The sequence below is a fragment of the Antechinus flavipes genome, chromosome 3 (assembly GCF_016432865.1).
Source record: "Antechinus flavipes isolate AdamAnt ecotype Samford, QLD, Australia chromosome 3, AdamAnt_v2, whole genome shotgun sequence".
In the NCBI taxonomy this organism is placed as follows: Eukaryota; Metazoa; Chordata; class Mammalia; order Dasyuromorphia; family Dasyuridae; genus Antechinus; species Antechinus flavipes.
Window position 1 is genome coordinate 296,698,436 of NC_067400.1, and position 21,823 is coordinate 296,720,258.

Below are 21,823 nucleotides of genomic sequence, written 5' to 3' on the forward strand. Positions count from 1 at the left end.
CAATCTCTTTTTGACTCAGAATGTACAAACTGAAGTTCTATTCAATTAAAAAAAAAGATTTCCCTTTTTGGCAATTCTGATTTAAAATTCTCATGAAACATGTCAAATATCTTATTTATAATTATGCAATCTCCTCATCTCAAGTTGTAAATTGTGCTTTATTAGGTAACATTCTATTACAGACCATGGTATATGATTTTTACCTTTCGAACTGAAGCCAAACGATTCATCATTAAAGATTCTTCACGGTCATCATCATCATCCAAATCCAGCATTGGCATACTGAAGGTATCGATGATGCTACAGCACCGGGAGCTCTCATCTCTTGGATCAAAAGGATCCACAATAATGGGCTCAGTTCCTTTTATTTCACATCTGCAGAAGGGACAGCCTTGACCATCTGATTCCTGAATAAAAGAATAAATGGATCATTGGTTTTTGAATAACATGCATAATTATAATAAAATTTTACTGTTGCAAAGTATGAATAAAATTTACATATTTCTAACTTTAATGACAAATCCTGGGAAAATAAAGTATTTAATTTTTTTTTAAACAAAGAAAGATCTGAGCTTTCAAACCTTTGAGTTTGGAATGTTCTAAAGTAATTAAAACATTCCTATAGAGTTACTAGTGAAATTAAACCAAAAGACAGGAATTTTACAATGAACCAAGCTGTAATAACAGTGATGATCAATCATTTTAACATTTGATATGGAAAATCTTCCTATTTCTAGAACAAGTCATATTCTAAACATATCAACTTCCAAGAAGTAGGTCTATTTAAATTTTGATTTACAAGGACACTGTAAAAACAAAGAAATCAGACTTCAGTTTCAGAAATCATGGCAAAATCATAGTTTCAGAATTCACTGCCTGTCTTCTTGCTATAACTCATTTGGGAGGTAATGCTGCATAAGATGACATTAGTCTCACTCCGAATCTTACCTTTAAACAAGAAATTCCCATCAAATTTACTGAAACATTTCTGAAGATGGGCTAATTCTGCTAAGAATTGCTTTTTTTTTCCCACTCAAATCTATTATAATCATGACTTCTATAACACTGAGGTTCATAATGGGCAAAAGAATCAAAGAACTCTTATGCCACTTCATTGTACAAAAAAGTTACAGCCTTGAAATGAATGGCAAAATTTAATCACATTTCTACAAAGGGAGATCAGAATGTAAACTATTGAATTCAAACACAGAAATAAAAAACTATGTTGTCTGTTTTAAATATCAACAAACATTCTTTTTCTTCTAGGCAGAGACAATAATAATTATGTTCATGTTAAAGATAGTAACACTAAGGTCTACAGACACTATATCATGTTAAAGAAAGCAAGAGATGAATTAGCTTAAAGATTCATTTTCACAGAACTTCTAGAACTTCATTTGATATTATTTAAAAAAATTTTTTTAAATTAAAAAAACATTTCACCATTGCCTGGTTAATGAAAAGGAACTTGAATATTCCCCATTTAAAGTAAGGAATCTCCATTTTAGTTTACTACTATCTGGGAACAAGATAAAATTCAGGGTCATATACACTCCTTTAAAAAGAATTTCTACTACACCAATGGCTTAAACTCACTCAACTAATTTCTATTTGCAGAAGTTGTGGTTATTGTTTGTCCCTCATTCTCTCTCTCTTTTTAAATTTATATTTACATGACCCTTTATTGATGTAATTATTATATTATGATTTGAAAAGGACAGATTTAATATTTCTGCTTTTCTGCATTTGGTTGTGAGGTTTTTAGTCCCTCATAAAATGTTAATTTTAAAAAAAAAATAACTTTTTATTGACAGAACCCATGCCAGGGTAATTTTTTTATAGCATTATCCCTTGCACTCACTTCTGTTCCGATTTTTCCCCTCTTTCCCTCTACCCCCTCCCCCAGATGGCAAGCAGTCCTTTATTTGTTAAATAGGTTACAGTATATCCTAGATACAATATATATGTGCAGAACCAAACAGTTCTCTTGTTGCACAGGGAGAACTGGATTCAGAAGGTAGAAATAACCCAGGAAGAAAAACAGAAATGCAAGCAGTTTATATTCATTTCCCAGTATTCTTTCTTTGGGTGTAGCTGCTTCTGTCCATCCTTGATCAAATGAAACTGAGTTAGGTCTCTTTGTCAAAGAAATCCACTTCCATCAAAATACATCCTGATACAATATCGTTGTTGAAGTATATAATGATCTCCTGGTTCTGCTCATTTCACTTAGCATCAGTTCATGTAAGTCTCTCCAAGCCTCTATGTATTCATTCTGCTGGTCCATTTCTTACAGAACAATAATATTCCATAACATTCATATACCACAATTTACCCAGCCATTCTCCAATTGATGGGCATCCATTCGATTTCCAGTTTCTAGCAACTACAAACAGGGCTGCCACAAACATTTTGGCACATACAGGTCCCTTTCCCTTCTTTAGTATCTCTTTGGGGTATAAACCCAGTAGAAACACTGCTGAATCAAAAGGTATGCACAATTTGATAATTTTTTGAGCATAGTTCCAAATTGCTCTCCAGAAGGGCTGGATGTGTTCACAATTCCACCAACAATGTATCAGTGTCCCTGTTTTCCCACATCCCCTCCAACATTCCGCATTATCTTTCCCTGTCATTGTAGCCAATCTGACAGGTGTGTAGTGGTATCTCAGAGTTGTCTTAATTTGCATTTCTCTGATTAATAATGATTAGGAGCATATTTTCATATGGCTATAAATAGTTTTAATTTCTTAGTCTGAGAATTGTCTGTTCATATCCTTTGACCATTTATCAATTGGAAAATGGCTTGATTTCTTATAAATTAGAGCCAATTCTCTATATATTTTGGAAGTGAGGCCTTTATCAGAACCTTTGACTGTAAAAATGTTTTCCCAGTTTATTGTTTCCCTTCTAATCTTGTCTGCATTTGTTTTGTTTGTACAAAAACTTTTCAATTTGATATAATCAAAATTTTCTATTTTGTGGTCAATAGTGATCTCTAGTTCTTCTTTGGTCATAAATTCCTCCCTCTTCCACAGGTCTGAGAGGTAAATTATCCTATGCTCTTCCAATTTACTTATAATCTCATTCTTTATGTCTGGGTCATGAACCCATTTTGACCTTATCTTGTTGTACGGTGTTAAGTGCCTAGTTTCTGCCATACTAATTTCCAATTTTCCCAGCAATTTTTGTCAAATAATGCGTTCTTATCCCCAAAACTGGGGTCTTTCGGATTATCAAAAACTAGATTATTAAAGTTATTGGCTGTTTTGTCCTTTGAACCTAACCTATTCCATTGATCAATTAGTCTATTTTTTAGCCAATACCAGATGGTTTTAGAAACTGCTGCTTTATAATATAATTTTAGATCTGGTACAGCTAGGCCACCTTCATTTGATTTTTTTTTTCATTAATTCCCTTGAAATTCTTGACCTTTTGTTTTTCCATATGAACTTTGTTGTTATTTTTTCTAGGTCATCAAAATAGTTTTTTGGGAGTCTGATTGGTATAGCGCTAAATAAATAGATTAGTTTAGGTAGTATTGTCATCTTTATTATATTTGCTCGCCCAATCCAAGAGCATTTAATATTTTTTCCAGTTGGTTAGATCAGACTTAATTTGTGTGGAAAGTGTTTTGTAGTTTTGCTCACAAAGTTTCTGATTTTCCCTTGGCAAATAGATTCCTAAATATTTTATACAATCAGTAGTTATTTTAAATGGAATTTCTCCTTGTAACTCTAACTGTTGGGTTTTGTTAGTGATATATAAGAATGCTGATGACTTATGTGGGTTTATTTTGTATCCTGCAACTTTGCTAAAGGTGTGGATTGTTTCTAATAACTTTTTAGTAGAGTCTCTGGGGTTCTCTAAGTATACCATCATATCATCAGCAAAGAGTAATAATTTGGTTTCCTCATTGCCTATTCTTATTCCTTTAATCTTTTTCTCAACTCTTATTGCCAGAGCTAGCATTTCTAATACAATATTAAATAGTAATGGTGATAGTGGGCAACCTTGTTTCACTCCTGATCTTATTGGGAATGGTTGCAGTTTGTCCCTGTTACATATGATGCTTACTGCTGGTTTTAAATAGATGCTACTGATTATTTTAAGGAAAAGTCCATTTATTCCTATACTCTTAAGAGTTTTTAATAAGAATGGATGTTGGATTTTATCAAATGCTTTTTCTGCATCTATTGAGATGATCATATGGTTTTTGTTAATTTGATTATTAATATGGCCAATTATACTGATAGTTTTCCTAATATTGAACCAGCCCTTCATTCCTGGTATAAATCCTACTTGATTGTAGTGTATTATCCTGGGAATGATTTTCTGTAGTCTTTTTGCTAATATCTTATTTAAGATTTTAGCATCAATATTCATTAGGGAGATTGGTCTATAATTTTCTTTCTCTGTTTTCAACCTACCTGGTTTAGGTATCAGTACCATGTCTGTGTCATAAAAGGAATTTGTTAGGACTCCTTCATTCCCTATTTTTTCAAATAGTTTATAAAGCATTGGGGCTAATTGTTCTTTGAATGTTTAGTAGAATTCACATGTAAATCCATCTGGTCCCGGGGATTTTTTTTAGGGAGTTGATTAATAGCTTGTTCTATTTCTTTTTCTGAAATGTGTCCCTCATTCTCAAAGACAGACCATGACATCAGGGAGGCAATGCCGTGACATGCAAGTGAACTGGATTTAAGGTAGGGAAGAGAGGGGTGAGCAAGGTCACCTCCCTCTTTTTTTTTTTCCTCACGTACTCAGAAATATAAGGACATAATATCTACAGGCTTTTGTTGTAAAGTTCACTTCTACATATGGAGAGGAAACATTTACTGTATAGTTTATCTATTGTACAGCAGAAAGCACTATCACTACAAGCCAATCACAAGGACAATGTCTTTATTATATATAGAATTTGTCTTTACAATGGTATTTGTTACTAATGGAAATTGTTTACCTCATAAGGTTATCGACAGAAACTGTTATTATGAAATTCAGTGAAGCTATAATTTATTATCAATTGAGACATTAAGCATTAGTTCTGTTGAATGACTGCCTAACTACATATACAACAAAGAACAGGTCAAATGTGTACTTTCTAGAAATTATTGTTATTGTTGTTTTAAATGATGCTAACAGCTGGTACTAAATTCAAAATCCACTTATATATCTAATAAGACAGAAAGCCCTGCACCCATTCACCTTTTATAAGGGTTCATTTTTGGAATCCTACATTTTGTTATAAAACGTGTATCACTCTAAAATTTTTGATAAATCATGAAACAAACTGAAAATCTTTTAACCTAGAGGTAGGGAACCTTTTTCCTGCCAAGGACTATTTAGATATTTTCAGCATCATTTGCAGGTTATACAAAATTATCAATTTTCAAAACACAAGCAGTGGGATTTTGTTTTACCAAGTTTTCAGCTCATCATAACCTGAGGTTGCCTCAGCTTTTGCTTAGATTTTGCTGGCCTCATATGGCACTTAGGCTGGTCATTTCACACCTATTTTAACCCATTAGGACTCTGATTAGGTTTTAGGATTATGCCTTTCATTCATGGTTCCTAAAAATTTTATTATGATCCATAAAGAATATGTTTAGCATTCTTCATATTTACATGTATTTGAAATTCATTTATATGAAATTTGAAATTACATGTAATTGAAATATGATCAATTTTCTGCCAAAGATACTATGTGTTACTGATATATGTGTATATATTTTTTTACTGGTGCCATATATATTTTAATCATAATTAATCCAGCATTTTTTTCTTTCAATTTTATCTTTTTCCTTTTATTTCTCATTCAGTTAAATTTGTCCAACTCCGAGAGAAAAACATTAAAGCATTTTGTATTTTTTGAGCTATCTATAATTTTTAATTTGATTAGTTTTTTCCCTTAAGAATTTAAATGATATGAAATTTGCGGTATATGTTTAATGCTTATATCAGTTTATAGCTTCATTAAGCATTATGACATTTTCTTTTTTATCTTTGTTTACAATGTGAATTTTTATTTTTTCTTTGTCTGATAGAAAATATAAAGAAAACAAATATTAAAACTTGCCCCTTTTTGTCCATCTGATGCAGTCAATTTTCGACTATCTCATTTTTATTATATTCACATTTTATAGATATATTTAAGATATAATGGTTATTAAGATATATATTTTTTCTGTAACAGATAATGGGATTTTATTTATCCAGTCTGTCACATTATTTTGTTTTACTGGATTCATTTATTCACATTTAAAATTTTGAGAGATAAGTTTTTGTGTTCCCTTCCTTTATGGTATTAGCACTTAAAAATTTATTTTTGGGGTTCCATTTCTTATTTTTACTAATTTTTTATTAATTGTTTTAGTTCCATTCCTTCTTTAGGTCAGCACCTTTTTTCTATCATTAGTTTTGCTTAAATACTTAGTTGTAACTAATAACCCCTTCTCACCTCCACTTCCCTTTGTCAATCTTTTCCCTAGTTTTGATGTTGTATATGATTTACTGATATTTTCTTTTATTAAGTTATCCAATTCATCTTCCCTCTCCCTTCTCTTCAAAACCACTCCTCCTATTACTTCGATTTTCTAATGCTTTTTTCACCTTTTAAAAAAATTTCTTTATTATCTTCATTTGTGATCTTTTCTTTCTATGTATTTTGAATTTTTATTCTTTGATTCATAAAAATTTATTCTGTCTTTATGTTCCTCATTGAATTAAAATTTCTTAAGTTTCATATGTGATTTCTTTTAATAAATTCTATTGTTGCCTTTTTTAGATTTTTCTCTCTTTAACCTTTTCTCATCTGTAGTACATCATTCTTAAAAGTATCATTTATGAGGTTAATAATGAAGTTGTAAAAACATTGTCTCATGGTAGAAATGTTCATATGTTCTAAACTGTTTAGTCCATCCTACCCTTCTTATCCCAAATACCATGCAGTCTCCTCTCTGGATCCATACACTCTTATGTTTGTGGATGCCAGTGGTCCCCAAAAGTTGGGACTTCTTTAACTCTTAGGAAGAAATGTTTTTATATCAAAGCACAACAGTTTCTTAGAGGAAGCAATCTACTATGCACAAATTCCTTCAGACCAGATCCATATAAGATGCTCCATCTTCCAATAAATAATTTACTGATGAGATTCCTTCCCTACACTGAGTTTAAACTCCCCCTTTTTTATCCAGTTCTTTCAACCCCTCTCTTTGTTACCTATGCAATTTTTCCATAGCCCTTCTCTTAATGAGATTATAAAAGCTATCTTATCTTCATTAGTCTTCTACTGGCTTATTTAGGATACGCCACACATTTCCTTTTAACTTTCATATACCTACTGTTCTTTTTTTAACCTTTCATTTTTTGCAGTTTGATTCTACTAAACATAATGATTCAACTAAGGATGTGAAGGAAAGGAAAATTTTAGTTCATAATGTTTCAAATCTACTCTTCTATAATTTTTACTCCAATTTTTTATATTGCACTTTCATTTTTTATGCTTGTCTTCTTTTAAGAAGAATTATCTTAACTGTCTCTCTTTATTACTTCTTTTTTTTTTAAGTTTTTAAAAATATGTCTTTTTTCTTTTATTCTTTCTTTTAATGGCCTCTTGAAATAGGATTGTTTATTTTGTCACTTACTCTTTTCTTCTTGTCTTAGTAGTTTTACTTATCTTTCTTGTTTTGGAGAGTGTTTGCAATCTGAATAATCTGCTCACATGTGGGGGGCTGGAAGTTGGAAAAGGAAGAATAGGATCGAAGAAAACTGTCTAGTTTTCATCTTGCTGAATAATGTGACCAATAATTCTGGCAATTATTTAAAAACCAACAACCAAAAAATATTAAGTAAAAATCCAAATCATATAACTTCAGGAAAAAGAACTTTTTATATAACTTAGAGTATGGGCATATCACTTATGCCAGGTATTCAGTCATTATGATGGAAATACTAATTCACATCTATACTTAGACCTATATATGAACATTTTCTTTTTTTCTTTTCCAAATAAATAATACATCAGAAAAGTCATCAGTAAATTTTAAAGTAAATACATACACTAAGCATTCAAATATTTGTGGTAAAATTCAACTTATAACAATGTTCATTAAAACCTGAACACATTTGGTACTCTAAGCACACTCTAAAGCACAGACTAACGTTCACAGAGATTCAAAAATTCACAGTAACTTTTTTTTTTTGGTTGACCATAGAAAGAAATGATAGGCAAAAGTACATGCTTTTAAAACCTCTACTGTGGAGAAGAAAGGATAGTACCATAACAAATGAATTCCTTTTCAGAGTCAAAAGAGATATATCTCAGACAACAAGAAATCATAAAATAAAAATACTTCTTTTAATACTTTTTCTTTGCAATAAAAAGAGCAAGGACAAAAGATTACAGAAGTCTTATTACAGTATTCTGATGAACCATCACATAGAATCAAAAACTAGATAAGAAACTGTGAGGGTCAAAAGATTAAAACAAAGACAAGAAGTCCTGCTGAGTCATTGTAGCATAGAATGACCTTGGGTTCACAATGGCTATGCCAGTGAAAAACAACTTCTGGAAATGTGTTCACTAAACTGGAAAATCTCCAAGTATGAACCCAACAATGTACTACACCTCTTTCACTGATTAGACCACCTAGATTGGAGAAGTTCATTAAAAAAGTTAGGATAGCATGAAATATTTCAGCTACAGCCACTGTATTATTTAATCAAAGATCACAAGTAAGACTTTCAAGTACCTGAAGACAGCTATCACAACCCTTGTAACTCTTGTCTTCTCCAGTTTAATATACCCTAATGTTTCAAGCCAATCCTGTTATGACATGGACTCAAAAATCTTTCATTATTCTGGTTTTCCACCTCTAGATTTAATCCATCTTATCAATGTACTTACAAAATATGTTATTAAGAATTGAATATAATAGTTCAACTGTGGAGTGAAGAGAGTAGAATATAAAGGTACTATCTCTTTCTTATTTCTGGAATAAATTGTTAAGAAAGTAAAAGTATAAAAAATTTTCTATAAGTTTGGCACTGAAAGGAAGGTGAAATATAAGATTACTGCTTGTGGATGTGACAGGGTCAAGAGAAAAGAGTTTTTGTTTTATTTTAAGAATAGGTCATCCCTAACTTTGTATAGAGGTAGCAGGAAAAAGCCAATAATCTTGAGGTTGGGGAGGGGGAAGTTTGAGAAATTACAGGAAAGGAGGACAGTAGATAATGGAAGAGATTTCAGAAGAGTGAAAGTGCCTGTAGGAGAGGGAGAAAAAGACTACAAGAAAAGGAAAGAAAGGAAGACAAAAGAGTAAAGGAAGGGAAGAAGGAAAGAAGGAAGAAAAAAAAAGGCAGGCAGGCAGGCAGGAAGGAAGGAAGGGAGAGAGGAACGAAGGAAGAACGACTTATTAAGTGCCTTCCTTCCATGTACCAGTCACTTTGCTGTTTTATAAATATCTAATTTGATACTCACAACATTCTAGGCATTGTTACAATTATCCCCATTTTATACTTGAGGAAACTAATTCAGACATGGGCTATTTGCCCAGCGTCACATAGTAAGTGAGACCAAAGGAAGAAAGAAAACATTTACTAAGAACTTACCATATCCCTGGAGAGAGGTAAAAGGAGAAAGAAAAAGAATGAGAAATTAAGAATGGTGGAAGGTTCCAAAGAAGACAAAAGTTTGAGGCAGAAAACATAAATAAAAGGATTGGCTTTAGCAGCCCTGAGGTAAAGGAAAAGGAAATGGTGAATATGTGGATGGGTGTAGAGGTGGGGAAGAGGGGAGACATACATCCATTTATTTTTTGTTGCTGTTTTTCTTTTTAGAAAAGAAAGTTTTAAGGTGATATAAATATAATAATATACTTTGAGGTCAAAAAAAGTTATGTGGCTTGAGCAAAGTCACACAGATAGTAGTAACTGGCAAACACAAGATTCAAGTTTGGATCCCTCTGGCTCTAATTCCAGAATCTTTCTAATACATTATATCACCTTCTTTAAAAGAAGGTTTTCTAGCCACTAACATCATATACGCCCCCACCCCAGGTCTGGACTCTAGGATCTGATAGGTGAACATTTAAATTATCTTGACCAAAACAAGGTCTCCATGACTCTTCCTAGCCACCTACACTCACTCACTCTCTCACTACACACACACACACACACACACACAGAGATATATGTATGTGTGTGTCTTTCTTCCTGCCTCTTTCTTTTTCTTACTCTCTTTCTCATTCTCTCACTTCTCTTTTAAATATCTGGATATCATATAGATTAGCTATAGATACAAGATTTCTTAGTTACTGATGACACTACAAATCAAGACTTCATTTTGTTTCCATGAAATATTTTGAAATTGACAGAAACAATAAGAACAAATTTGCTTGTTTTTTATTTGTTTTCTATATTGAATTAAAGTTTTCAGCAATAATATACGTTCAATATTTGGAAGCAAATATCTTTTAGAAAGTGCTAACTTTTTGTTGTGTGGAGAAATTTTAAGGTACCAAATAATTTGTGAATTGTTCTCCTGATATTAGACAAAATACTGAAGCATAAACTTTCAACCCATGTTTATTGATATGGGTCTTCACAGCGCTATAATAAATATGGTACTACAGAATAGCAGATAAAAATTATCACTGAGAAAAAAATGCCTTGGTTAATATTTGATTCAGCTGAGGGAATAGAAGCAAATTCTACCACTCCTCCTGCCAAAAGTTCAATCAAAATGAAACATACATAATGAAACAGTATCAAATAGAATCTCTAAGGAGGTAAATTATCTGACACCTCACTTAGTATTCTGTGCAGACTTAGGCTACTTATTCCATTTATAAAATAACACAAATGTTTCAGTTGGAGGAAAAAAAAAGTATAGGAAACCTCTCCTGAGGCATGACTAATGAGCCATTATGACAGCAATTAAACACTAACCACTTGCAGCCTGCAAAACTGACATTGCTACAGTATGTTTCTTCATTTTCTCATTAATTATACAAAAGTTAAATCTTCAATAAAGTTTGATTAAGTTGAAAGTGTAGCACCTAATGGGAAGAAAACTTAGTGTACATTTGTCATCTGAAAAATGATTTGCTAATAAATGTCCTTTGGTAGAAAACATTATGTTTTCCTTTCTTGTTCCTCTGTTTCCACTGAATTTACCAGGTTTTTTTGTTTGTTTGTTTGTTTTTTGGGGGTTTTTTTTGGTGGGGAGAGGGCTGAAACAATTCGGGTTAAGTGACTTGCCCAGGGTCACACAGCTAGGAAGTGTTAAGTGTCTGAGACCAGATTTGAACTCAGTCCTCCTAACTTCAGGGCCAGTGCTCTATCCACTGTGCCATCTAGCTGCCCTCGATTTACCAGTTTTTGACAAAATATATTGGACTTTTACTGAGGCTCTAAATACTTTAAATTCAATGCTTACATATCAAGAAAGCATAAGTACTATAGAACATAAAAACCTGCATGTAGAAAGTCATTAAAAAAAAAGAAATGGTCTGAAATTAGGGATTCTGATATTGAAAAAGAAGAAAAATATCCCTGATACACCATTTCACATGCTTCTTTTAATATTGCAAAAGAATTTCTAAAAGTTTAGTCCCTGGAATACCATAGGTAGTAGTCTTAGTTTCTGTCATAAAAATGACAAGTGAAAAAAGATTTGAGGAAAATAACCCAACATTTTTAACATAAAGAAGAGGTTGAAGGAAGGTAGAGAATAGGTGTCAAAGTTTGCAATGGCAGCTTTCCAAGAAGATCAAAGAAACATGTCCATGAGAAAATGGATAGATTTGCGGATATTTCTCAAGACAATAGGAATAAGAAGTCCAGTATAGTTGCAGAGAAAAGTTTAGTAGTTATTAATGGTATGACTGAATTACAAGAGCAGAGAAATCAATGCTGCACAGTGAAAACGTAACAATGGGTTTAATTTCAAGGTACATGGGTTTCTATCTTAGTTTCACCACCTGACCAAGTTATTGAAATGCTCATATACCTTATATAAGGTATAAGGATATACCTCATATATACCCTTATATATGAGATAAGGGCCCCACTTACCTCATATATAAAATTAGAGAGTTGACTTAGATAATCACTAAGGCACCTTTCAAGCATCAAATGCTAAAACTAATTGTAAATTATTTTCCTACTATTCATTTGTTTTTCTCCTTTCCCAAAGGATTCCATTCTTACTCTTTATTCTGTGCCTCTGTTTACTTTATTTTGCAATATTAAGTCCATACTTATCTTACTATGCAAACTACTTCAGAAAATGACAAGTCATTATTTTTACTAGTTACAAATCTCAATATGAAAGATGAGTATATTTAAATAATATCACAAAAAATAAATATAATAGTCAATGGACAAAATGTTCATATTTCTACTCTGAATTATTACTAAATATAAGTTTTACATTTTACTAGTTCTGATTCTTCTATTACTTTTTTGGGATTTCTTCCTCAAATATCTACTTTTAGTGACTGACAGTTAACAAATTTCTTGAATTTCTAAACATAACATGGAAAAGAACTTTGGAGGGAAAAAGAATGATTATTGAATGTAAATAATTTACCAACTTGATGTCTTCATATGAGGCTACTTCAGTAATAATAAAAAGCACAGAGGCTTAGAAAAAGATTAATTAGCAGATAAATTATAGCAGATGGAGAATAAATGGAAATATTTTAGAATGATAGTAATATGGAAAATAATGTCACAGTTATAACAACTGGGAATAACTCTGGTGTCTTTTGCAACAGTGAAGCCATCAACTGACAAATTATATTATAGCTTTTAAAAAATATATATGTATATATTCAGGCCCTGCTTTTTCAAGTACCAGTACTACTTTTCCCAAAAAAGGAAAAATAAATCAATTTTCTCTATTCAGAGACATAATTTAAATCATTCTAGGCAAACAAATACATGAAAGTTTACTAAACTGATTTGTATAGTAAAGGCTGATTATGATTCCACTATGATGTTGTAGGTTTTAGGCACCTACTACAGTGTTACTTTCCTATTACTAGTCAGTATGACAATAGTACTTCTATTAGACTATAGACTTCTATACAGTCCAATTCTCATGTGGTAATAGAGGTTAACATTTTGCCAGGAAAATGATTAGGAATCATCAAATCCCAAGGTAGAAGAAAGAGGGTAGATTTGAAGTGAGTGGCTATTCAACATTGAGCACCAGGAAAGAATAGAAACAAAATAGGCCCTACATAATGGTGGATAAATGTTGATCTTCAATGTCTTTCCAGTTCAGAAGTCTATACTAACTGAAAAATGTCCCACAGTGAACAAACAATAGGGTAATTTTTTGTTTCTGGAAAAATAAATGAATGAAGGCTGTCAATCTAAAGGCTTATTATCAACTTAATCTTATTCTGAAAAACTGAAAGAACTATCAGCTCAGGTCTCATTGAGTTATTCACACAAAAACAGGTGGAGCTTAATTCGTTCTTCCTCATCTTTCCCCAAACTGGAGAATGATGCCATCTGTCTGTTTTTATAGAGAATATATTTGAAAATAGAAACATTATTTCTCTGAGTTGCCTAAATAGTTAAAAGCCAATGGCATTATAAATATTGCTGAATTCAGGAGCATATTATTAATGTCACTATCTCTTAGCATTTTCAAGTATTCTGCTATATGCTTGGTACTGACTTGTTGATCCCACATTTAAAATTCTCTTTTCTTTCCCTAGGATAAGCAGCAATGATCATCATCATCAGTAAAAAAAAAAACTACATAAGGAGGAAAAACATAGTTCAGAAATGAAAAACTAATCTGGGGGAAAGAGTGGGAAAGCAGTTAGATGGTAAAGTTTATAGAGCATCAGATCTGAAGTCAGGGAGGACCTGAGTTCAAATCTGGACTCAGACACCTACTACTTCACAGATATGTGACTTGGGCAAGTCACTTAACCCCAATTGCCTCAAAAAAAAAAAAAACCTAATCTGGAACATAAATGTATAAAGTGTGAAATTTTTTAAAAATTAATTTCTTTTTACAGAAGTTCATTGTGTAAGAAATCATAACAAAATAAAAACTGGTGATATGAAAAAGAAATATATGACTTAAGTCAATTAAAAAAACTGAGTAAAACCATGACAATACCTGCCATGCAGTAAGACAAGAAGTACACATCAAATGCCCGCAAGGTTCAATCTTTACATCTTTATCATTTTCTGCACAGATTTTACAAAGCTGGAAAGTAGAGCCCATTTCACAATACAATTCATATTGTTCCTGGAATGAGAGAAAGTTAAAGTTAATGCATTTCCAGGAAGATCAGCTAAAACAGAATTTCCTTAAATAATAATTACCCAAAGTACCTCACACTTGGATAACAACAAGATTACTTTGCTATTTAATACATGCTGCAAATGCCAACATAAATTTGATGACCATAATTTGGTCATCAAATATGAAGTAATAGTTTTTACAAATATAAGTTTTGATTAGAAATTTAAAAGTCTATATACTATAGATTATTTAACGTTTTCCATTTTCTTTTATAAAAGGATCAATTTTCCTTAACCAGTTATAAGGAAAAAAACTATTTTAAATTAAATGTGAATACAATATCTATAGTATTTAGTTTATAAACATCAAATTCCTTTCATATCAAGTCATATCATTTTTCAAATATTAAAAATTAGCTATTACAGATTATTTTTGTCCTGCCTCCAATATTTATTTCTCCATTTCATTTGAACATTAAAAAAACAAAAATATTCTCAAAACTACTGCAATGCTAATGTTTAAATCATCGAATTTGAAATAGTATTTCCCTTCTCTCTGTGTTTTGTTAAAAAAGAAAAACAAAACTAACTTGTATATAGTACTTATTATGATGCCAGGTCCGGCATATTCACAGAGACTAGCACTTTAGTATGAGAACCTGATAATTCCTTTTCAGGACTGCTTATGTGCCTTCGGTGTGTACTTTCACCCAACTCTCACATGTGACTTTAAAAAACTATAGCATGCACAGTAGGCACATGTTGGTAAATTGTCTTGGCCAGTGAACAAAACCAGGCTGAGGGTTACCAACAAGCCCCAAACCTTTTGGTCAATTAGGGGGATGTCTACCCCAAGCATGTAAGTCTTCTCTCAGATGAGAACAATTTTTTCCAATGATCATGAAGGCTGATGAAGCAGTTGCTGCAGAGTGTTTAGAGCCTGGTCAGACATTAAAGACATCAATGCCATCCATTGCATCCTGGCCCATTGTCAGTTATCTCAACTTGTTCTGCCACTGGATGTTTCATGACTCAGGCCTTTGACTATACACAGCTCTGCCTCATTTAAATCTAATTCATGTAAAAGTCAAGACATCATCCATAATATCATTGGTCCTCTTTAAAAACAAAGGATAAGCAAACAACAGAAATTCCAAGACTAAAAGAAAATTCACTAAAAATGTAACGTCATAAAATAATTAATAAAATTGGTCAAACAGCTTCTTTATCCAGACTCATTACTTATTTCTGGCTTGAATTCTTCTAGTGTGGCAAAACTCAAATAAATGCTTTTAAATATTCAGTTGTTAAGAGAAACTGAGTCTATAGGTTAGTTTATAAATTTAAAAGACATATAGAAAAGGAATTAATAGTGGAAAGAAAAAATAAAATTAGAGTGATACTCTATGAGTTAAAATACTAATTTGTTTTTAATTTATAATCACTGAATACCTACAATGCATTTATCCCTATGCTAATTGCTATCAGGCATAAAATATAATAACCATCTCTGCTTTATGAGAATCTGTGCTCAAGAAGTTTACAAACTTATTTGGAGGACAAAAAATGCAACAAATAAAAAAAAATTTTGAAAACTACTTAAAACTTTGTTGAATAAAAATATTACCCACATGGAAAAGAACAGCATAACAGGTAATAAAGTCAAAAAATTACCAAAGAGCTACAAAAGTGATAATTATTTAACAATATTGATAATGGATATCCTAAAGAGAAACTTGAAATCATCAGAACATGAATTAAAGAAAACTCCCTTTGACCACAGGGACGATTTAGCCAAAAAATTATGAAACAACTGAATTGAATATACAATTTTAAAATGGTTGGCTTCAGGAAATAATGCTCATTGGTTTATTTATTTAAAAAATTAAGGATATAATCACAACAAATTTTTTAAAAAGTCAGAAAAATGACAAAGAACAATTTCTCTTTAAGAAATTTATTAAAGTTTTTCTATCTCAAACAATACAGGTTTTAAAACTGTTTTTTATTTTTTAAGACTTGACATATATAAAACCCAACTCCTTCTTCCTTCACATAATTTTTTCAAGGCTTTCAGAAATCATCTATATCATCTACATTTTAGATTCTTTAGTGGACATTACAGAAAATAGTGAGCATAAGGGCAAAAAAAAGATTAGGATTTTTTCCCAGATCTGCTTATAGATTATATTACCTCCACAAAAATGATATTCATTTAGAGATATCAAAAGCACAAGAAATAAAAAGGAGATGTTCTATTGGAAGGAATAAAAAGTAAATATCTAGCTATAGGTTTTTAAAAATTACTTCTCCAAAATTATTGTATAAATCAAGTCTAAAAGACTTGAAATATTTCTATATATCCTATCACCATTCTCTTATAATAATTACTCAGGATTTCGTTTTTTAAAAAATTAAATCTACTACCACCCAATAGAAAACAAGTTTCTATAAAAACTCTACTCAGAAGAGGAGAAATAAGAATTTAAAAAAAAAAAAAAGCTCTTGAGAGTTTGAAGAAAATTGCCTGATTTTTGCAAGTGCAAGTACATCCTTAAATTCCACTTAAAATAGTTCTGAATAAAATCCAGTCTTTTAGCCAGGATACTGGTAAAGATAGCTTACTTCTGAAATTCATACTAATTTTCAATAAAACAAACCATTAAATAATAATAACTAATTAAAAGTATATGCATCTGAAATCAAACATACCTGTGTAACTTTGATATGATCATGTGGTGTGGGTTCACATAATCCCGTCAGATCAGGATTATAACTCCGTCCATCAGGATACAGATAGCTGAATTTTGAAACAAAAATTGTTAATATAACAGTAATAAAAGTTAACATATAAGATAAAAGTAAAATATATTTATTGATTCAAAATCTAAATTTGTTAAATATATAATGTTCAAAGACTTCTTCCTTTAACATATTCCCATTAATGATAAATCTCTCTCCTTGGATTCCCTAAGAATACACAGTTCACTTACAAATAATCCTCTATTTTCTTTCCTTCAAATTCTATTACATTTAAAGTCCCTTTCACTTTAACATTCATTCACTTATTCATTCAAGAAATATTTATTGAGTACTTATTATGTACAAAGCATTATATTAGGCACTAAGATGGACACAAAGAATATAAGGCACAGTTCCCTGCTCTTATAGCTTAAATCGTGTAAATTTTAGTAACTGAACAGGCATGAAATATAGCAACAAAATACATTTGTCATGGAGTTACAAAGTATTTCCTTTACAAAAATGAAACATTTATCCCAGAGGTCAACTGTTTTCTTTGGAAATAACTGATTAATGTAAATGTAGATTTGCTATGATATTTTAATGTGTAAACATATGAAGAAAATTAATAACCAATTTGTGTCCATGTGGGAGTGATGTAACAATAAACATCTTTTACAAAAAAGATTTGAAAAACACAAAATGAATGAGATTCAATTGAGTAAGGGTAGGTACTTCGATTTTCCTTTTTCTTCTTTTTTTAATAAACATTAAAGATTAAGAAAAAGATGTTATTTTAAAAGACCTTGGGAAAAGGAAAGACTATATTTCAGTTGGCAGCTTTTATCAATATATGTGTATCAGAGAGAGAGAGAGAGAAAGAGAAAGGGAAGGAGGAAGAAAGAGGGGGGGAAGGAGGAAGAGAGGGAGAAAGAAAAGAAGAGGGAGAGGGGAAGAGGGAGAGAGAGAGACATGAAGAGAGAGAGAGAAGGAGGAAGGAGGGAGACTATATAATTAGAGATCAAATGAAGACCTGTCTTTTCTACTATATATATAAAATTAAATATATAAATAAATAATCTCCAACAATTTGTCCAGGGTGGCTGACTCTTAGAAGCAAATTTATGGATAGCCTGACAGAAGGAACTAATAATACACTCAATATCTGGAGTTCAGAGCAAATTACCTAGAATTGAAAATACCCTTTTGTAAGGAAAATGTGTTTTTTCAAAATAATTTTGGCAAAGTGGGAAAATTATTTTTAAAAAGAGGTAAAACTTCACTAGGAACAAATGTAGAGTAACTGAGAACAAATGTAGAGTAACTAAAAACAAATGTAGAGTAACTGAGAACAAATGATGCCCAAGTAATTTGGCAATCTCTCTTTTCTATACTCACTGCCACCCACTCTTTTTCATGTCATCATTACTAATTTTTTTTTAAAAGGTCATATTCTTTCTTTCTATATCACCTTCATTTCCAAATATATTCCTCCCCTCCTCCCTTCCTCCCCTATGCAAGGAGATATCCTTTGTAAAATAATAATAATAACAAAGGAGAGAGAGGGAAAAGCAGTTAAGGAAAATTAAAATATCAACCGAAACTGACAGTTTAGCAATGTTTCCCACTCAAAATCCAACATCTCTGCAAAGAAAAAAGGGAGGTGTACTTAAGATAAAGCACACCATTTAGAGTTTGGGCTTCTTAACCTTTTTCCATTTGTGATCCTTTTTGCCTGAGAATTTTTTACATGACTCTAGATGGTACATGGAGGTACATAGAATAGGCATACAAATAAAGCATTTACTGATGATAAATCATAATTTCATGACACCTACATTCAGTTGTGAGACCCCAAAAGGAGTTGTGAACTACAGTTTAAGAAGCTAGGCTATATAACAATGTCAATAAATAAATGAATAAATATTTTTTAAACACCTACTAGGTACTAAGCACTGTCAGATTAATTTCTTGATGTAGAGTTAAGAATATATCACTGTAGTGCTGAAAAAAACTTTTAACGTGTCTTTCCTGCCTAGAGAGCAATATCCAAACACTTTAGGCCTAACATCTAATATCCTTCATAAATTTGGCTCCTTCCAATATGATATTCTAGTCAAAATGAAGCACCTGTTTTGCCTCAGAGATATTCCCTTTTCTAAAGACATTTTCTCATCTAGGTGCTTTTGGCATATTTCTTTCCCTCCATGTGGAATCTCTTTTTCTCTCTCCCTCATGTGGTAATCTTCTCCTCCCTCATTCAAAGCTGAAAGGAAATATGACCTCTTCCATAAAATGTGCAGGGAGGATGGTTAAATTTTTTTTGTCTTTGTATCTCTCACACTCAAAATAAACATGTCAACTAATTCCTTTCAGACTAAATTGAAAGCTTTCCCTCCTCTGACCTCTAATAAGAATTTATTTTATTTATATACTTATTTTTGCATACATCTCATCAAATTGGCTTGCAAGTTTACCAAGAGCATTAAAAGTGTCTTACACCTCTTTGTGTCACTTCCCACCTCCCCTATCACCCAACACAGGGCTTTATACAAGCTAAGTACTCAATAAATGTTTGTTGAATAAAGTTTTGGGGGATGGGGAAAAGGTACAAGCAATACTAAAATGGGATGGGTCGAGGAGAGCTGGACGGACCTGGAGGTGGTGGTCATCATTGACTATAATCTGAATGAGTGAGCCATGCAATGCCATTGTGGGGGGAAAAGGGGAAGCCAACATGATCCTGGGGTGAATTAAAAATGATGACATGCAAGGACTGGGGGAGTGGGTGTAATTTGTTTTTACTTTTATACCCTTATAAGGTATTGTGTCCCATTCTGGTCATCAGACTTTTAAAAGGATGTGGAAAACCTAGAAAGGATTCAGAAAAAGAGTGACAAGGAAAATTAAAGGGATGGAAACTAAGTTCCAAGGAAATGTTAAGGGAATAAGGGGCTTGAGAGGCTATATATAGGGGAGAAGGCTACTCTCTTCAAGCACATGAAAATGAAACTGATCCATTGTTTTCCATTATAGTGAAGGACTAAAATAGAGGAAAACAATAATAAAGGCAACTCTTAGTTGGATTTTAGAATAATCATTTCAGTATTTGCCATCTTGAAAATGGCCAAGGTATTCTGGCCAAGAGCTTCTATCCCTATTTATGGTCATTAAACTAAAATATCATCTATCCTGGATACTTGACACATTTATATTCCTAAAAGCAACTAAATCCAATGATCCCATGTCCCATGCAGTTCCCTTACATTTTATGATTATCAACTATTATGTGATAGATATGTATGCATAGATGTACTATAATTTGAAATATTAATTATAACAGCTTTAAGTTTTCTAAAGTAGTCTACATAAATTATCTTGCTTGACTTTCACAACAACAATGGAAGATAAATAACTCAGATATCATTATTTCACTTTATAAATAAGAAAAGTGAGGCTTGAGAAGATAAATAATTTCCCTACATGCTCATGATGACAAAACAAACAAAGAATCAGCTATTTGCTGAACAAGTCCAGCCCACCTTCTACAACACTATTTTACAACTCCTGATTTAATATGTACATACACACAGACAGAGCTAGTATCAAATCATTTGTGGTTATTACCCAGTTAATAAGTTGTATTTGATCACAAATAAGTAGCAATTTGTTACAAGAAGGGGAAAAAAATAAATCACACCATACTATTAAAATGATAATTACTTTAATTTGTAAATTAGGATGCTCCAAATTTGACTACTGCAATGCAAACTTTGTTAATAATTTTACATTCTTAGTTTCTTAGGAAAGATGCCATAGTCCAATAGCTTTTACTGGGTAGCATCTAGCTAAATTTGAGATTAGTCTGTCTACAAATATAAGCTATGAAAATGATAAATTATGGCAAAATTAATTCATCTATAGTTCATTTAGATCAGGGCTGATGAAACTATGGCCTCCCTAGTTTTTGTTTGTTTGTTTTTAATAAGTACAAGATAAGAATGGTTTTTACATTTTAAAACAAAGTTTCTATTTTAAAATGTAAAATAAAACAAACAAACAAAAAAAATCCAAAACACATTCATCACTCACAGGCTATACAAAACAGGCATAGATTTATTTGTCCTGTGAGTCACACTGGATATGCTAAACTGTGATCTAGATTAGATCATCATCTCTGATAATTTCTTAATCTTTAAACAGACTAAAGAACTGTATTACTATTGTATTAATATTACAAGTATGAACAGTAAATTTATACAAATACTAGTTTCAGATGCTCATCAAAACTTACCACACTGCTGATTAATCCTGGTTATCTCCTAAAATCCATAGATGAAATAAAACTAATTCTATCCCTTTTATTATTATTCCTTTTCTTTTCCATGGATGACCTATGAATTTAATGAATCACCTTTTCTTATACAACTCTATTGGACTGCCTCATTCTGGATGATATGTAAATTGCTGAACAACTCAAATCCTCTGAGTTACTCATCACAGAAGTTGCAATAGAACTCAGCAAGACAGAGGTAAAAGAAAAACAGAAGAAAAAGCAAAAGAAATGTGTGATACTGATATGGAAAGAGTAAAGTATCTACTTTTACTGATAGAGAGTTTACCAGATTCCCAAGGCTTCTTTTGAGTTAAGAGCATTATTAAACTGAGAAAACAATAACAGTGCACTTTTATGTACTAGAATGATATGCAAGATACGTATGCTTAAATGTGTTTTATGTAAATACATATAAATACATACATATGCTGTGGTTTAGAAAACTAGAATATGATTTTTTTTTTT

General features: G+C 31.7%; 1 protein-coding gene across 4 annotated transcripts in view; it reads right to left on the reverse strand.

Moving 5' to 3' along the window:
- Positions 1-21,823, reverse strand: part of CBLB (Cbl proto-oncogene B) — a 222,083-nt gene that overhangs the window by 87,055 nt on the left and 113,205 nt on the right. For all 4 annotated transcript variants that reach the window (XM_051985227.1, XM_051985226.1, XM_051985224.1 and 1 more), the window contains exons 8-10: positions 16,993-17,080; positions 14,153-14,284; positions 204-407 (exon numbers count right to left, since the gene is read on the reverse strand). In XM_051985227.1, coding sequence (XP_051841187.1) covers positions 204-407; positions 14,153-14,284; positions 16,993-17,080 — 424 coding nt within the window. The remainder of the gene's footprint in view (positions 1-203; positions 408-14,152; positions 14,285-16,992; positions 17,081-21,823) is intronic.